This window comes from Xiphias gladius, chromosome 3, assembly GCF_016859285.1.
Source record: "Xiphias gladius isolate SHS-SW01 ecotype Sanya breed wild chromosome 3, ASM1685928v1, whole genome shotgun sequence".
NCBI lineage: Eukaryota > Metazoa > Chordata > Actinopteri > Istiophoriformes > Xiphiidae > Xiphias > Xiphias gladius.
Window position 1 is genome coordinate 17,381,019 of NC_053402.1, and position 18,063 is coordinate 17,399,081.

The following is an 18,063-nucleotide window of genomic DNA, read 5'->3' on the forward strand; positions in this document are numbered from 1 at the left end:
TCATGATGAATCCTCTTAACATTAACTGTTGTGCTCTCTTTCCTGGCTTGTCTTTCAGTAAGTTTAAACAGCCCAAAAACCTTCCATTAGTGTGTTTCAGGATTATTTCTCTGTTTAGATCCACACAAGTCTTTGTAAACACCCAGCTCATAGATACACCCTCTCATATAACCACTAATGTCGAGCACCTCAGCTGCCCAGAACCGCTCACATTCATCTCATTCTCCACTTTTTTTTTTTTCTTCTCATGTTTTGTCCTGCAGGCACGCCGAAGACATGATTGTCACCCCTTTCGCTCAGGTAGGTTCTCCTTGTGTACCTCATCTGACATGTTTAATTGCTGTAAATGACTAAGAGAAGTGGCTAATTAGTGCAGTGAACTTGTGCCAACCCCCCCCCCCGCTCCGTCTCTCCCTCCCTCCTTCCTTCTTCCTTCCTCCCTCCTCCTTCTTCTTCCCTTCCTACGCTGTCCATCCACCCCCCAGGTGTTGGCCAGCCTACGAACTGTAAGAAGCAACTTCACCATCCTCGCCAATGTCACAACACCCACTAACAAGTCAGTATCATGCTGTCAAACACCCCTTCCCCCCCACTTACACTCGTCACGACTGCCTGCTTTGTTTGCAGCGTGTTTGCTAATGTCTCCTTCTCCTTGCTCCTATGGGGAAACACTTTTGCCATCATGATTAACCAGTTTGTAATTATCAGACTCTGCTCAGGGAAAACATGATCTGGATTTTTCAGAATCTCGCCAACTCGCTGAGTGTAGACAACACCATGCCTCAGATGCACGTCCCTGACTCTGTACCCAGATGATGCAGACGGTCAATAACGCTAAAATTATTTTCCTTTTAAATGCAGTAGACAGAAGGAGCTCGAGTTGGCAGGCTCTTAGCTCCGCATCAATATGATATATAAAGCTATGCACCACAGAATTATCAGCATCAATAATTATGCAGAGTCATGTGCTGAAAATGCCTCGCTAATTAAACAATTATGAAACCATGAAGGCTATCTGAGAGGAGAGCAGAGCTCAGGCTTTGTCTTTGACTATTTTTGGACACTTCAATATTTGAAGTGAAACATAGGTATTTTTATGGACTTTAAAAAATTCAGACATTGCAGCATTATCCAATATTCAAAGACATTTTAATATATACATGCACTCCTCCGTTTTTCCCTTTTAAGGTGAATAAATGAATAACAGACATGAAAACATTTATATCCCCTCCGTGAGCCAAGCCTGTCGTTGCCTCATACTGTAATGCTGAATGTGTGTTGAAGCCCAGCAGGGGGCAGCAGTGTGTTTTTCTCCTTCTGATGTAACTATGTGTTGGTCCACAGGAGGTCACCAGTGACAAGCCAACCCACCGTTCCCCAAGCTACACTCTCTGGTATGTTGTCAGCTAATTAAAAACTCTTAGTGCAAAAGGGTCCCACAGTCCCCTCACACAGCTTTGAGGATACACTGAGGCTCCCACGCTCCCCAAAAGCATTATCAGTAATGAAAATGACTGCAGAACACCACAGAACATCATTGGCTATTACTGAAGAATTGTTTAATTAACCGTACAGCACTAATTTTAAGAGACTGGATAGATCTTAAATAATTATAATGCTTAAGCTACAATAGATATATGGATTAAGATAAAAATAAGGGAGATGGCTTTTTTATGCATATAGTGGATGTGTCAAGTACATGTATGAATAACCTCATTTTCACTCTACAGAGATTTTTACTTTCACTACACTGAAATTGAGAGGAAATGCTCGAACCTACCCTTATTTGTTAGAAGACAAATACTGGACAACCGACTCTTTTGATATACCCCTCAGAGTTTGATGCTACGGCAGTAGAGCGCCTGGCGTGAACATTTTTATTTAGTTTTTACCAAACACTTAATATTTGAGGCACAATCAGTATATTCTGACCATACAAATAATAGTTATAATTAAGAGGACCATTACATATTTATATATATCATGTATATTTTTTGTTACTCAGCTGTTAATGATAACAAATGTTTCTGTTTTACTGTGTTTATATAATCAGTGTGCAAAACACACACATCTTTCTTGTTCAGCTAGTCCAGAAATTGTGCAGTGATTTGTTGTGCTTGTAAACATTTCTGATATTTAAAAGTTAGGAAAACATTTTCACATCAGACTTGAATTTCTTCTATTTTAGTATGTATATTAAAAGTGATATTGATTGTATGTTTTGAATTTAAATTAGAATTTTTGTGTTACTCTGCTGATTGTAATTTAAAATACAGGCCCATTTTACTGTTTTCATAAATATTACAGATGTGGAAACATTGTTACAGCATCAGAAAGAACAAATTAAACTGTATTTAATTGTTGTTTAATACGATTAAATATATTTAGACCTTTAAATCAAGAGTGATGACAATATGTATGGAATTTAAATTATAATTTTTGCGTTATTTGGCTGATCACAATTTAAAACAGTGGCATTTTTTAATCGTAGGTGACCAAGGTGAAAACTCAGAAACTCAACTCTTAAACTGTGAATTCAGTTATTTTTAAATTACTGTGCTACAGGACAGGTCCTTAAAAGCCACATATCACTTTTAAAGGTGGATATTCTATCAGGTTGTCACTGTTTTTTATGCCACTATTTGTGCTCTTCCTCCACTGCTGGTTTATATGTTGTCTGTGTGTGTGTGCGTGCTTCCCAGAGGAGACATACCAGCAGATGGCTCGGGAGACTCTGGAGGAGCTGGACTGGTGTCTGGACCAGCTGGAGACCATTCAGACCCATCGCTCAGTCAGCGAGATGGCCTCCAACAAGGTGCACGCCTGTCCACATACAAACTTGTACCTCCTCTGTCCTTCTACCTCAATGCTGACTCAATATGGATCCAAGCTTCTTGATGAACATGAAGTAACTGTGTATTTCATGGTTCACAAGAATATTTCACCACTACGTGAGAAATGATTAGTAATGGGCTGCACCTTAGTCCCTCAGTGTACAAAATACATTATTGCTAACTTCCTGTTTAAGCTTCCACTCGGGGAATACAAATGCAGCTCCACCAAGGTAAAATATTGAAGTGAAGTGACAAAACCAACCCTGCAGGAGTGGTGTGTAAAACTTACTAAGTAAAAATACTTTTAACCACACTGCATTTGGGATGTAAAAGCCTTCAACCTCCTCCTCATCCTACTCTTATTACCTGTCACATTGATCCTTCAAACATTTTCACATAATATTGTCTAGAAAATGACTAATCAGCTGTTGGAGTAATCGTGTGCTGCTCTTTCAACTGTAGATAGGGTCAATTTGTAAAGGGTTGTCATTAGAAGTGGCAAGTCAAATGTGTTTCCTAGGTTTATTTGCAATCCTGTGGTAGTAATTGTATTGATAAACAATTAATGTGGGCTGTACCACATAGTGTATTTGGTCAACCATCTTTTATTGCATTTGTTAAACTAAATTGACAGACTTTGTTGGTTGCTAAGCATTTGTGTTTATAAGTGCAAGACATGCATCAAGGTTGCACAGGATTTTGATGCATTTTGTATCATCTGCATGCCTGTGTGTGCGCACATGGGCAGGCTTCTCAAGTATGCATGCATTCGTATTTGCGGAGACATGGGGACAGGGAGGGAGAGAGGGAGAGGGGAGGGAGGGTGACGGTCTGTGGGTGGGGAGGACATGAGAGGGAGGGGGAATGGGTCCTGATGCTGATGTCTCTGCTGTAACCTTGGTTGCTATCGAACAGCAGCAGGGTCTGCCCTTCCCTTTTAGCCATTGGCTTGCCACTCTGACCACAAGCCATGTGGTTTGGGCAACAACCAATGAAATAGATGCAATGCTCCTTTAATATTGTTCAGTCTTAAAGAGACAGCATCGTGTACCTTGTTTCTTTTATTCTAGAAATTTTTCCCGTGTTGCACTTCACTATTAATTAATGTTGGGGTTCTTTGTGTGTGTAATCAGTCAGGTTTATGATGACAGGACTGAGGGAGAGATAACAGGAGAGTGCTTAAAGGACATAACTTGTGTGTGTGTGTGTGTGTGTGTGTGTGTGTGTGTGTGTGTGTGTGTGTGTGTGTGTGTGTGTGTGTGTGTGTGTGTGTGTGGGTGTACATTTATATGTGTGCACATACAATGTGCAAAGACAGGTCTTCTATGGTAAACAGAGTCTGTGAATATGATGCTGCCTTTTAGCAGCTGCAACCAAGCTACAGAAATCCTCCGCACTATATCAACATGGAGGTACACACATGAATATTCCCACTCAGTCTCTCAGTTACTCACACCCTCGCTCACATACATATTTTCGACAGACGTACATGCTGTCTTGTCGCACATGCGCACTCAAGCTCCGAGCAGAGGCAAGCACAGACACACACATGCACGCGCCTGCAGCCACACTGCCTGATTAGCTTGCGAGAGCTGTCTACAGCATCCAGGGAAATGGCGCAAGAGGCAGAGCACTGGAGGAGGAACGGCAGCCTAAAGTGGCAGGATTAGACCTCTGGCATTTTGGCCATCTGAGGCATGGATTGACTTGGAGCAGGGGACTGGGCTACAGAGCTATCAGGAGGCAGCCTGACTGACTTTGGACGGACTGTGTGTTGCTGGAATCGGTGCGAGACGGCACTGACGGGTTGATGCACGGGTAGGACTGGGCCGGGTCTTTGGATCCGTACCGTGGGGGAGGGGCAGTCGACGCAGAGAGGGGGAGTGTGTTTTTCCAGACCACGGCTCCAGTGTGATTCTTCAGCCTGACCGTCTGCTACAGGCCTGCCTGCATCCCTCTCTGTCTCTTTCTCTCTCTCCCTCTCTCATCCTCTCTATCCTTGTTTTTCTCTTGCTATCATCATCTGTTTCCCCCCTTTCCCTTCCTTGATGTTCCTGCTGTCATCCAAGCCCCCCTTACCTCCATCATTCGATACTACAGTCATCTTTCTGCTCTGCCGTCACCATCTCTCCATTCCTCTCACCTCCATCATCTGAATTTTTTATTACTGTTTGTCAAGCAGCTCGTCTCTCACAACACCATTTTTTCGTTTACATCTCTCTCACATTCCCACTCATCTTCTCCATCGGCTCCTCTCCGTGCCCTTCAGACGGTCCCTCGCTCCCTCTCCCCCTCTGTTTCCCTCCATCTTCCGTCTTTCGGCTCACATCCACCTTTCCCCTGCAGTGACTTTAGATTTGGGTCAGTCTGCTCAGCCAATGGGATGAGATGTAGTCTCCAAAGCGGCCGGATCCAGGGGGCTCCTGGTCTGCCCATCAGGGGGACCCTCATCTTTGGACCACACTGAGGCTGGAGCCTGACTCTGGACTGACTGGGTGGCCTGCTTTGGGGTGCTGCATGTAGGCAAGGACAATCTGCACCAGCAGCCCCTACCCTCATCCCCTTCCCCTGTTCCTTCGCCCCCTCACGGGGCAGCCGTCACTCTGGAGTGTCCCGGCTTGACTGGCTGTGGCCTCTCCCCACACACCCGGACGACGCCCTCATGCCACTGGGGCACCTGCAGTGCCCCCACCCCGCTCCACTACCGAACCTCCTGCCTGTGCCATCGGCCCAAACCCCCTGTCACCCTCAACATGGGTGTGGTGGAGGCCATTGACCCAGCGCCATCCCCCTGCCCCTCGCCTGTACCAGGGGGCTACAGGCTGCCCCGCTCCTCCAGCTACAGCCCCCTGCAGGGGAGGGCAGGGGCAGAGCTGGACCTTGGTGCGGCTGCTGGAGGGGTTCTGGAGGGGGGTGGGACGGCGGCGGAGCGCAGGACACCCTTAGTGGACCTGTTCTGTGAGACCTGCTCCAGGCCCTGGCTCATCGGCTGGTGGGACCAGGTAGGGCTCGGAGAGCTTGCAGAGGGCAATCAAGGCCTGGCAGTGGCCATCTTGGATACATACGTTGGACTCTTCAAGTGTTACGGCTACATCTATGCATGCATTAAGAACTCATCTCTTTGCTAACACCATGTTCCTATCTCTCTTTTTTATAATCCAGCAGTGATAGTGTCAGTCTGTGAAAGTTATGTGTTTATAAGGGAGAATCTAACAAGATGACTAGTCCCCAAGAACATGGGGACTAGTTCATTATATACTGAATTTATGTGGTGACAGATAAGTTTGTGTGTCTGACAGTGGCTTTGTGGGAAACTGTAAGGCAGAATATCGGCGAGTGTGTTCCTGTACGTAATTTACACATGAATCCACTTAAGGGGAACAGTGATAAAGGCACAGAGTTTATTAACTCTGCTCCGTGTTTCTATATTGCCTCAGCACTATAAACAAAAAGACAATATCAATCTCATTCTCCATCCTCCCATACCTCGTTTTTACATTTCTGTCTTTTGAGAATACAACCAGCTGCTTGAAATCAAAGAAATAGCTTTGGGACTTTGAGATAAGTAGTCCAGCCGTCTTTACTGCAGGTACGTTGCAGTGTCACATAATGTCAGTTTCCATCCTCCACACCTGCGTCCCACATCCCTCTGTTGCTCTCTCCTGCTTCCCTGAGGCTGGCCTCAATACAGACTTAAGGAAGCCAAGCGTGTTGTCGATGAAGGACAATGCTTATTGTCTCAGGACTAAGTAGATGTTTCCTTTTTGTTCCAGTTTTCTTCAGGTGTGCCAACATTCTGCATCCATGAAAATGCCTAAAAATGTGACATTTTGGAAGTTTTGATAGGTCAGATTTGCATCTGACGTGGTATCCTGTCACTGTGTTGCCAACACAAAAAACTTGCTTTTGTCTTTACTGTTTTATTGACTGACATTGGGCAAATTAGGATTATATTAGATACTTCCCTTCACTTGTCATGGGTCAAGCTGAATCATATTTTGCAAGTTATAGATCGGTGGAAGGTTGCATTTTGCATGTGTGCATTTGTATTTGCCTGGTATTCACGAACACAGAGAGTTATAGGATAAAGCCCTCCTGGGTCCCTCGCATAAACAGGTGTATTAAGCGTGTGTGTCCATGGTCATGTCTGTGCTGCGTTTGCATGTTTGCTTCATTAGTCAGTGTCAGGGGAAGAGTGTTGTTTGTCCTGGCACTCGGACTGGCACTGTGGAAGTGTTGGTTGGCAGCTATGACTCAGCGTTACAGCATTAGGGAAGGAAAGAACGAGAGAGAGCGAGAGAGAAAGGGGGTGGTTTGGGCTGAGCCTGCTGCCTAAGTGTGCCACTGGGCTTGACTAGCTTTCCTGGCTTCTGATGACTGATTCTGCCTGACTGCCTCTACGATTTAGTTTCAGAGTACCTATTTGCTTTGGCTTATCATATACAGGCGCCTGGCTGGACAGGACGGGTGGGAAAAGGAGAGATAACTGAGAGGAAAAGAGTGGAAGATGGAGGGAATGCGTGAAGTGTATAAAACGGCAGGAAGGCAGAGTAGAGCCTGTGACAGAGGAAGGATTTGGGCGCTCGAGGGCAGTAGGGAAGAGTGTTGTTTACCTCGAGAAGGAGGGAGGAGCAGATATAAGCAACAGAGAGATGTTGAGGGGAAGACAGCAGAGGAGGGGAGGGTTGACCTTGGTAAAGGTCAGAAACACCTGCCTACTCCCTCAGATTGTCACCCAAGCAGCCACCGCTCTCACATCAAGCTGAAGGACTGACTGTGAGGAGGCAGTTGCCACGGCAACCGCTCTGGTTGCCATGGCGATTCTTATGTGTGAAAGATCAGTCAGTAGGACACAGACTGAGGGGTCTTGTCTGAATCGCATTGTACCTTCACATGACTTGTGCTACAGGGAGCTATCAAGCCTTCAAATACCAGTGTTTATCTATAGATACAAAAAAATTACATAAAATCTGCGGGAACATTCAGGAACACTGTTTTCTGTCTGCAGGGATAATATATTCACTTAATCATGTTTGTGTCTGTGCTGCAAGGATCTGCAGACTAGCTGTTCATGATTGTATGGAGAACAATACATATAAACATGCCATATTACTGCAGCATATCAATACATAGCAATCAAAATGCAAGCCCACTGAATTGGGGTATTGAACAGTATGTTCTCATCTGAGAGAAAAAGAAGAGGCATGATTCATAATTGATTTTCTCACCCTTTAGTGAAAGAAGCCAGATTCAGGGTGCTAATTTATTTTTTCATATTTGAATCACAGGAATGTTTTATTATGTATCAGTACAAATGGAATCTAAAGTACAATGTTAATAGCCCTGACGGTTTACCCAACTGCATGTCTCTACATTTTTCAGTATTTCAGTAACCCTTTATGCTTTAACTTTGCAACTACTATTGAAGTTGCTCACCTCCTGTAACTGTCTGTCCTCCCCCCAGTTCAAAAGGATGCTGAACAGGGAGCTGTCCCATTTGTCAGAGATGAGTCGCTCAGGGAACCAGGTCTCAGAATACATCTCAACTACCTTTCTAGGTAAATGAAACCTGCCTTCCATTTGTGACCAACCACTATAGCAATTCCTTTATAGCTCTGACCCTAGGTCAAGCACAGCCCCCCATAATTCTCTATCCTGGCTGACCTTTGAATGTTGATCCTTCCAGATAAGCAGAATGAGGTGGAGATCCCATCCCCGACCTTGAGAGAGAGGGAGAAGCCCATGTGTCACATCAGCGGTGTGAAGAAGCTCACGCACAGTTCCAGCCTTTCCAACTCCACCATGCCTCGCTTCGGCGTGAAGACTGAACACGAGGATGCGTTAGCCAGGGTAAATGGATGGAGAAGCAGCCTACCAGATGCAAGTTATTGCATACACATGTGCATAAGCCACACGGTAGATGACAAAGAACGTGAAATATTTCAAAAAACAGGCTACGTGTATTTCATGTCACTCTGTTCTAAATATTCTCTCTGTGTAAAAATATTTTCTTATGCACATTTACATTTTTTCAGACTACTTCAACCGTACCCAATAATGTGAATAGCTAGAGGGAAAATGCACCCCAATATTTTCCGCAACCTAAAACATCACATGTAAACATCTTTTTGACATTGGCCCGTCAAAATCCGAGCAACATGTTTTGCATAAGAGGAGGAACCAGTTTCGTCACAGGCAGGAACCACAACACAACACGACGTCAAGTAGCCATAAAGCATGCTGAAAGTTTCATGTGATCTAATCTAACCTAACACAAACTGCTTGATTGTTGTGCTGATGTGCATTATTGTCGTCTGTTGTGCCCTCAGGAGCTGAACGACTTGAACAAGTGGGGCCTTAATATCTTTCGGGTGGCAGAATTCTCAAATAACCGACCCCTCAGCTGCATAATGTTTGCCATCTTCCAGGTGAGAGAGAGAAACCGCGTTTGGATCATACATTAGTCTATAACATGTATCTTTACTTATCCGTGGCAACGGCCCCTGTGGACTTTCCCTGCTGCAGGAAAGAGATCTACTGAAGACCTTTCGGATCCCCGTGGACACATTTGTCACCTATGTGATGACCCTGGAGGACCACTACCATGCCAATGTGGCCTACCACAACAGCCTCCACGCTGCAGATGTCACTCAGTCTACCCATGTACTGCTCTCCACACCGGCTCTAGATGTAAATGCCTCCACTGGTTTACCAATGACAAAGACGCAGCGTCACTACAAATACCAACTGCACAGATAAACTGCACCTGTACAGACTTTCACAAATACCAGGCCCAAAGAATAGAGTAGTCAAAGGCCAACTGTAAAGTGCAGTTCAACTAATTGTTTTCGTCTACTCTCTTTCATCGCTCTCTGACAGGCTGTGTTCACTGATCTAGAGATTCTAGCTGCGTTATTTGCCGCTGCCATCCACGATGTGGACCATCCAGGAGTGTCCAACCAATTCCTCATAAACACCAGTGAGTCGAAATGAAACGACTTCATGATGGCAAGGAGCAGCAAACAAAAAGCTCCTTTTGCTGAAAAATAATGGATTAAGATTCAAGACACCTGAAATGTGTAGTATGACACCATGACTAGTAAGCATCAATAAATGGAGGAGAGTCATAAAGAACCAGTACAATAATGACAGGTCTTGTTTTTTGCCAACTCTGTAAAAGTCCCAGATTTTAGAAAAGGGCATAAGGCAGGGTAGCTAAGATGCACTATGTAAGAATTAGATGTGGCCACTTTTCTAGGTAAGTGATTTTGACAATATAGGTTTGTGTCTTCTTTATGTTTGTCTTTGGTACTGCTGTCATCCTCATTTTGAGTGAGAAAGCAACACTTTCTTGAGATTCCTTTTTTTGTAAATGCATGTGTTTAGCCTGTGAATTTTGTCTTTTCAATTGTTCTTAATGGAGATACATGACTCTAAAGATTAATTTGCACACTGCACATCTGCACATTTCGAAACAGTGCTACCACAGTCTGGTGCTAATGCTGCTGATGGGGGTGGAAGCATGGCGATACTCATGGAGTGATGCAATTACTGTGATTAATGTGTCTTTGACTCATATGTGTTGTATGTTGCCTCCCTCAGACTCAGAGTTAGCCCTGATGTATAATGATGAGTCTGTGTTGGAGAACCATCACCTAGCTGTGGGCTTCAAGCTGCTTCACGAGGACAACTGTGACATCTTCCAGAACCTTAGCAAGAGGCAAAGACAGAGCCTGAGAAAACTTGTTATTGATATGGTGAGTGTCGTCAACACACATACTCTGTATCATCAAGATAACAACCTTCGCTTCACTTCCCATCATCTGCTCCTTAGCTCTCTTCATCTGCTACCACCTTGCTATTCTTTTTCTCTAATGCATTCATATCATTGCCCCCCCCAGGTTTTGGCAACAGATATGTCAAAACACATGAGTTTGCTGGCAGATCTCAAGACTATGGTGGAAACCAAGAAAGTGACAAGTTCTGGAGTACTGCTGCTCGACCACTACACTGATCGGATACAGGTGAGATGTCATCTTCAAGTTATTTACAAGTAACTTCAATCGTCAATTTTACTTTACTAACTTTACTGAAGAACTGAAAGGACATGTTAATAGCTAATTCAGGTTACTATAGAAGCAAAACAGGTTGTGGGAAAAGCTTGGCAGGATAAACACTGGTTGTACAGTGGTAGTAAAGAGAGATATGTTCAGCATGGAATGGTGGTCATGGCAGGGGTCCAGGCAGAAACCCATGTCAGGTAAAGGCTTATTTATGCTTCTCTGTCAAGGTGTGGCACCTCTGAAGGATGAGGCTTCTATATGGGAGATATGGCCTTGTCATAAATCATATGCCCCTCCTCAAAATGTCATGGCATGTAGTGGCTACACTGAGTACGTGTAAGCAACAAGACGTCGGGGTTTTTTTGTATTTTCTCCAACCTCTTTCTCCAACCTCTTTCAAATCTGTTGACAGTTCAGACAACATGAATCAGGGTAAAAAAAAAAAAGGTTAAGCAGTCTTTTCTATTTAAGTACATTTCAGTAGCTTAGACATTACAAGAGGTTGAACAATGCAAAGATCGCAGGGTATGATTTAACTCTCTGTTCCAAATCTGTAGGATTAAAAGTCTGAAAAGTATTTAATGGAAGGGTTATTTTTTTTTTTTTTTTGACGAGGAAAATAGAGAGATCTTGTGTGGGAAGAAATTGCTTGTCAGGACTGAACCTAAGGGATTGTGAGGGGATCTACTTTACCTGGAGATGCCATCCAGAAATGCAGGGATGTATTTGACCTGATTTGACCTGTGTGTCATACTGGGAAAGTCAGAGGTAAAGATAAGTTTCACCCACAAAAGCAAGAACCTCAGCTCTCACAGACAAGTCCATGGAAAGGGAGGAAAAGAAACATGAAAGCGCTTTTCCAGAAATCCAGTGTCTGCAAGAGTGCAAAGGAGGAGGTGGATGTTCTAAGTTAAAAGTTCAGGAGCCTCTGAAATAGAGAGGACTGCAGTTTGGTCCAGTGTGGCGTTTGAATCCTGACTGACTGGGGTCCAACAGGTTTTTCACTGATAATTATATGATTCAAGAGTTTTGGAAAGAAATGAGAGAAATTATAATCTGCAGTTCTTGACATTAGCCAAGTTAGAGCTGTTCTTGAGCTTTAGAATAACTGCATGACTGGAAGGACCACTGCAGGGGTTAGTAGCATTAGTGGTTGTTATGCTAAAAGGTGAAAGTGTCAGCATCTTGTCAGTGTCAGCAGGAGGAGAGAAAGAAGTTAAGCCACAGTCGATACGGTAATGACTGATTATGGACACTTTTTTTAGCTTTTTGAATATGATAAACCTTCAAAGTAGGTGACATAATAGTGACAGAAATGGAGAAGGGAGGAGAAGGTGGAGAGGTGTTGGGGAAAGAAGAAGAAAGTCGAGAAGGTTTCCTAATGTTAGAGGAAGAGGACTGGATTTGGAGTTGTACTATCAAGGGGGACAGAGGAGATTCAATGCAGATGATCATCATGCACATCTGAATTCAGGGTGTTGCAGGGTGTTTACAATGTTGCACATACAGCATTGAGTGAAATGTGACTATGTGTTTTTGCAGGTGTTGAGGAACATGGTGCACTGTGCTGACCTGAGCAATCCTACGAAACCCCTGGCTGTGTATCGACAATGGACGGAGAGAATCATGGAGGAGTTCTTCAGGCAGGGAGATAAGGAGAGGGAGCGAGGGATGGAGATCAGTCCCATGTGCGATAAACACACGGCATCTGTGGAAAAGAGCCAGGTTAATGATCATCACTGAAATATACACATGCGTGGACACAAATCTGTACACAACTGGATAACTGTTAATGCTGTAGGTGGGATGGTAACTACAGTGCAGAGAGTGATCTGTCATCTCTGATCACAGCAGTCTTCCTTGTACATTTTTAATGCTGATGTGCAGGAAATGAAATGAGACCACTGTGCAAGCTTATATGATGTCAGTCATACTCTTCTTCTCTTGATGCAGGTGGGCTTTATCGACTACATTGTCCACCCGCTGTGGGAGACATGGGGGGACCTGGTGCACCCTGACGCCCAGGACATCTTGGACACTCTGGAGGACAACAGAGACTGGTACCAGAGCACTATCCCACAAAGCCCATCGCCACCTCCTGTTGGGCAGGACAAGGATCTAAACGCCTGCATGGACAAGTTTCAGTTTGAGCTCACCCTCGAAGACAGCTCTGAGAGAGATCAAGGAGATGAGGGGGGCAAGCCAACACAAAACCACATGGTGCAGGACTGCAGTCAGGGGGAGGTGGAGGAGGGCAAAAAGGAAGAAGATGAAGAAATAATGGCTGAGGAGGAAAATGAGGACATAATAGAGGAGGAAGATGAGGTGGCAATGGAGGAAGAGGAGGTAGAAGAGGAACAGGAGGAGCTGAAAGCTCAGTTGGAGGTGAGATCTGAAAAGGAGAGACTTTCCGACACAAGTCCTGTAGAGGAAGAGGAGGATTCTTCTTCACAAGCTGAAGATACATGAGTTCTGCTCGTGTGTCTCCCTCACCACTTGCACACATTATCTTGTTCATCCTTTCAATGGCCAAACCAAGAACAAATAAGACTGCAATGACAATACAGACCTTTAAATATATTTTTCAAAAAGGGAATAAATTAAAATTGCTTAAAGAGAAGTTAATTACACAGCAACTGTAGATTTGGAGTGGTGACGAGTCCTTCGACTGATTTTACAATGAACCTAAGACTGAGAGGAATTTAGAAGAGCATTAACGATGGGCAACTGAAGGCAGCGTAGCACTCTGGGACTGGAATGCACACACATGAACACACATGAAGTGACACACAAACACATAAGAAACAAGAGTGGGTCCTGTAGAACGCATCAATGCAATTTGTGTACATGCATGTATCAGTCATGCAGTATAACTGCAGTCCATATGTACCCCCTCCTTACACACACACACACACACACACACACACACACACACACACACACACACACACACACACACACACACAATACACTTGACTGTATGTTTGTATGTGTGCATTTACATGAGGGACATTGATGAGTAATGAATCTCTTTGGAAAAAGCCATCTCTTAATGGAGTATTAACTAGTGTTAAGTCAGTATTAGTAATTCACGTTCGTTAGAATCTCAACAGAAACTGTTCTCCTCAGAAAAGCTACAGTCCAAGTGACTTTTTTTCCATTTCTGTCGGAAAGAAAAATTAGAAAATCGACAGAGTGGGAGGAGGAGAGAGGAAGGATTCGAAGGAAAGGAAGATGCTGCGATGAAGGGGCCGCTGGGTCCCATACCCCTTTTCCCTTTACGAGGAGAGTGCTACTGGTGCAAGATGGCTCTGTGCCTTTCTGAAACACCAGCTTCCTGAATGGAGCTGTCGTGAAGCAATGCATTGTGGGACAGGAGTGTCTGATTTTGTTATCATTTTTGATTGTCTCTCGTTAAAGATCTCTCTTTACTGTTCATGGTATTGTGGTGTGTATCTCACACGTACAGTTTCTGTGGTGATATGTTTTAAGCTGTAAGTCTTCCTTTGTTGCTCTTCTGGTAATATAATAACTCAGAACTCTAGATGCAGAGCAATCACTACCACCACCACAACCACCAGTGGACTCTTTCCAGCTTATTGTTTTTTCCTATTAGAATGATTTTTTTAAACTTTCTGAGAATAAGCCATGTGATGCTTTGAAGCATAAGTTTTGCCTATTTTCTATTTAACGGTCGCTATATATGTTGAGGGGATACAGAATTATTTCATCAGCAGAACAAATTTTCACTCGCCATCTCGCTCCCACTTGCACTGTGTGTTTATGTCTCCTCATACTCAGCAATTCTCACCAAAGTAAAGGATGAGAAATTTCAGTGGGTGAAGTGATTTGAAGGAACACAGATGAATAAGAAAATCAGGGAGGCAGAATGTCAGGGGAAAGAAGCGTGACTTGGCCAAAAGGAGGTGTGGCAGTCCCTAATCATCCTTGTTATGTTTAATGCTTTTTTGCCTTAATGTCAGATGCAGGATACATACCTGCCAGTATGTAGATTTATGAGATATATAATAGATATCCTAGTATATTTATATCACGTCTGTATGCTTATTTCTGTGAGTATCAGTGTGTCTATACACAATGTATCCGGCATTGCATTTGGAGGGGAAAGGGAAACATTGCTGCCAATTAGTCTTCATGTTGTTTCTGTGTTTGGACCAACATAAAGAATGTGTTGTATTTTTTAATCAGGAAGCTAAAATGACTATCTTACAGCTACCTGGTGGTATGAAAATGAGCAATTGGAATTAAGATTTTGCAGGCAAAGAGAATGAATAAGGATGTCCTTTGTTTGAATCTGACCAGATATTGATTTGCTGACATGAAGGGGTTGATGCGTGCATGTTTGGTTTGCGTGGCTGATCGTGTGGTCATTAGTATGCGAGTGAGCAACAGAAAGAGAGGGAAGGATGCAGAAGATGTTGTTATAATTGTCATTGTTCACTCACTGGCATCACCACATCTTGTTGAACGGTGTTTAGGATCCGATTAGCACAGCTTAAATAGGTCACAGTTTGTTTAGGTGTTTGTTTTTCACAGGGTAAAAATAATAATAATAATAATAATAATAACAAAATAAAAGAAAATGAGTGTGGTTCTTTTGAAGGTAAGAGCAAGTTTCTGCAGGTCAGTAACTGAGCTTATCTGAAGACACCACAGCTCGGTGCAACAGAAGCCTGTGTGTTTAACCTGCTCTTTCGCAGGATGGAGCAGAGCTGCGGGGCCACCACACAGGCTTTCATCTGGTGGAATGGGAATCTAAGATTATTATTGCAGTCACTTAAATAAAAGATTCCCATATGCATTGGCCTTTTACTTTAAAGATGTTGTTGTTTGTTTTTGTGGCTTCTCGTTTTGTCATAAGCTATAAAAACATTAATAGTTAATTGCCATACAAACACGATACTGTAGCAATTGTTTCTTATTAAGAAAATTATTCAATTGATTGATTGCTGCCATTCTTTTTAAATGATGAAAAGAAAACCATGGGAAGTGTTTTCTTTGAACAGTTTGTGTACAGTTTATTTTTATATCATTCTGGTGGATGGTCTGGAAAATGAATCATGTGTTGATGATATAGCTATAAGCATTACCACTCTTGTATATAATGTAATATTGGATTGTAAATTATAAATTTATCCAAGTCATGATGATTGACCACTTGAGGTTGTTAAGTGAACCACTGAAGCACTGCAGGCCACATCCTCACCTTTTCATTCTCCGATTATATTTTTGCTCACTTCTGTTAACATTCTGTCACATTTTTTGATTGTGCACACTTATTGTTAAAATCAAATATATTTGTACGAGCACTTTATTTCGTCAGGTTTTGGGGCAGACAGTGTGTTTCAGGTAGTGTACAGTCTGTGCTGGTGGTTTGGTCATTGGCAGTCACTTGTTGATTAGATCCCACTGGCCCAAATCACAAACCCTCATTGTGCAGTAGTCAATGTTAACCCCTTTCTAGAGGCATAATCAAACAAACTAGTCATTCTCTATTAAATGTCCATGTGAGATTGAACTTATTTGACTGATAAAGTCAAATGTAGGCTGACGTAGTCACATAGGATGTGATACGTTCAAAGAAAATAAATGTGTCCTTATCTAACTTGGCCATTTCTAGTGCTATCACCACCTCTGTTTCTTAGTAACTTTAATCACTAGCCTGATAGCCTCAATGTCCTTCCCATGGTGGCCTAACTAGCTGGTTCCCATCGGGGTTGCTGTCAGGTTACTTTGTCGCAGACTGACTGCCTCTGAGAATAATTCTCTGGGCTTTAATTCATGTGTTTGTTCACAAATAAGAAAGATTATTCAAGGGGAAAAAACAACATGAGATGATTGTAATATTTGTAAATGATCTTGCTGTAATGTGTAAAATGTGTCCAAGTTATTTTTTATTATATTATTTTTATGAAAGTTTTTCCTCTTGACAGAGCTGAGGTGTCATTTTGTGAATAAATGCATTTAATAAGCGAACATCTATATATAAAACAATATTATAGTATATCAGTATATTTTTCTTTTATTTCACTGTTCAGTACTGTAAAGTGTGTTAAAAATACAAATAAAGTAAGATTTTTATATCAAATGCAACACCATTCTCATGTTTGCCATTATTACAGTATCCTTGTCAGCATTTTGCTTGTTTGTATGTATCGTTTGCATTTATACTATTCATTCATTAGTCCAGACGCTGGTAGTGTAATTGTATTCCTAACTGCAGCAAGACTGGCAAGACTGTATTATTAACTGTATATTGCAGGCAAGGCCCCTTGATCCTTAGGGGCTAGCAAGTCCCAGCTGGTTTCTAGCTTTAATGTAGTGGGGACCTCTATCTGGGCACACTGTTCGCTCCAATATAGGTTTGTATTCACATGCACACACCCTGTTTTTAACACTGTACAGTTGATGTCTAAGTGACACTGACAAAAACATATATGATTTCATTAATGGTAGGATATATTCGCACTGTGCAAAAGTGTTTTGGATGTTTAGATGCTTATCCTTCACGTAGTACCATCCGGGCATTCTGCATCACAATCATTGAATCAGTCATTAAGAACTGTGTTCAGCGATGAGAAGAACAAGGAGTCCTGCAGCAAATGGTCTGCCCCCTACAGAGCCCTGATCTCAAAATAATGGAGTCAGTCTGGGATTACATGAAGAGACAGAGGGCAGTGAGACAGCCTAAATCCACACAACTGTTTTCCAAGTTGCTTGGAAAAACCTACCCGCCAAGTACCTTGAAAAACTGCACAAATAGGAGAATTGGTCCTGTTGTAAAGGAAACGGTTGGTCACACAAAATAGGCAATTGATTTGATGTGGGTTTTTTCTGTTTATTGCACTTTGTAGGATGTCAATTGATACATAAAAACTATTCATGGCATTATTTTGAAAGCACCCTCACTTTATTTCTAGCGTTTTTGCACAGCACCTTACGTTTGAGGGATAATGGCAGTTATTAACGTTTCTACTTACGTTATTTACTTGTCTGTTTCCGCTAACATTAAGTCATGTGTGTAGATAACAGTAGACAGTGACTTGTTTGACTCCGACACGAGATGGCTGCAGCCTCACTTCCACCCAGAATCCTCTACTTCAGACAGAGGGCCGATCTCCGCCAATCACAAGCGCTAAACCAAC

General features: G+C 42.9%; 1 protein-coding gene and 1 long non-coding RNA gene across 4 annotated transcripts in view; one reads left to right on the forward strand and one right to left on the reverse strand.

Moving 5' to 3' along the window:
• The window catches only part of pde4a (phosphodiesterase 4A, cAMP-specific), a 39,951-nt gene extending 23,039 nt beyond the window's left edge, over positions 1-16,912 (forward strand). For 2 of the 3 annotated variants that reach the window (XM_040115461.1, XM_040115470.1), the window contains exons 3-15: positions 264-300; positions 486-556; positions 1,345-1,394; positions 2,703-2,815; positions 8,299-8,392; positions 8,521-8,684; positions 9,164-9,262; positions 9,360-9,524; positions 9,714-9,813; positions 10,437-10,591; positions 10,736-10,858; positions 12,440-12,622; positions 12,851-16,912. In XM_040115461.1, coding sequence (XP_039971395.1) covers positions 264-300; positions 486-556; positions 1,345-1,394; positions 2,703-2,815; positions 8,299-8,392; positions 8,521-8,684; positions 9,164-9,262; positions 9,360-9,524; positions 9,714-9,813; positions 10,437-10,591; positions 10,736-10,858; positions 12,440-12,622; positions 12,851-13,366 — 1,870 coding nt within the window. In that variant the 3' untranslated portion in view covers positions 13,367-16,912. The remainder of the gene's footprint in view (positions 1-263; positions 301-485; positions 557-1,344; positions 1,395-2,702; positions 2,816-8,298; positions 8,393-8,520; positions 8,685-9,163; positions 9,263-9,359; positions 9,525-9,713; positions 9,814-10,436; positions 10,592-10,735; positions 10,859-12,439; positions 12,623-12,850) is intronic. The other variant, XM_040115478.1, reaches the window with a different exon arrangement.
• LOC120782928 overlaps positions 1-18,028 on the reverse strand; it is a 43,650-nt gene extending 25,622 nt beyond the window's left edge. Inside the window, exons 1-2 of the long non-coding RNA XR_005706281.1 lie at positions 17,899-18,028; positions 12,470-12,605 (exon numbers count right to left, since the gene is read on the reverse strand). This is a non-coding gene — a long non-coding RNA (uncharacterized LOC120782928). The remainder of the gene's footprint in view (positions 1-12,469; positions 12,606-17,898) is intronic.
• Positions 18,029-18,063: the final 35 nt, after the last annotated feature.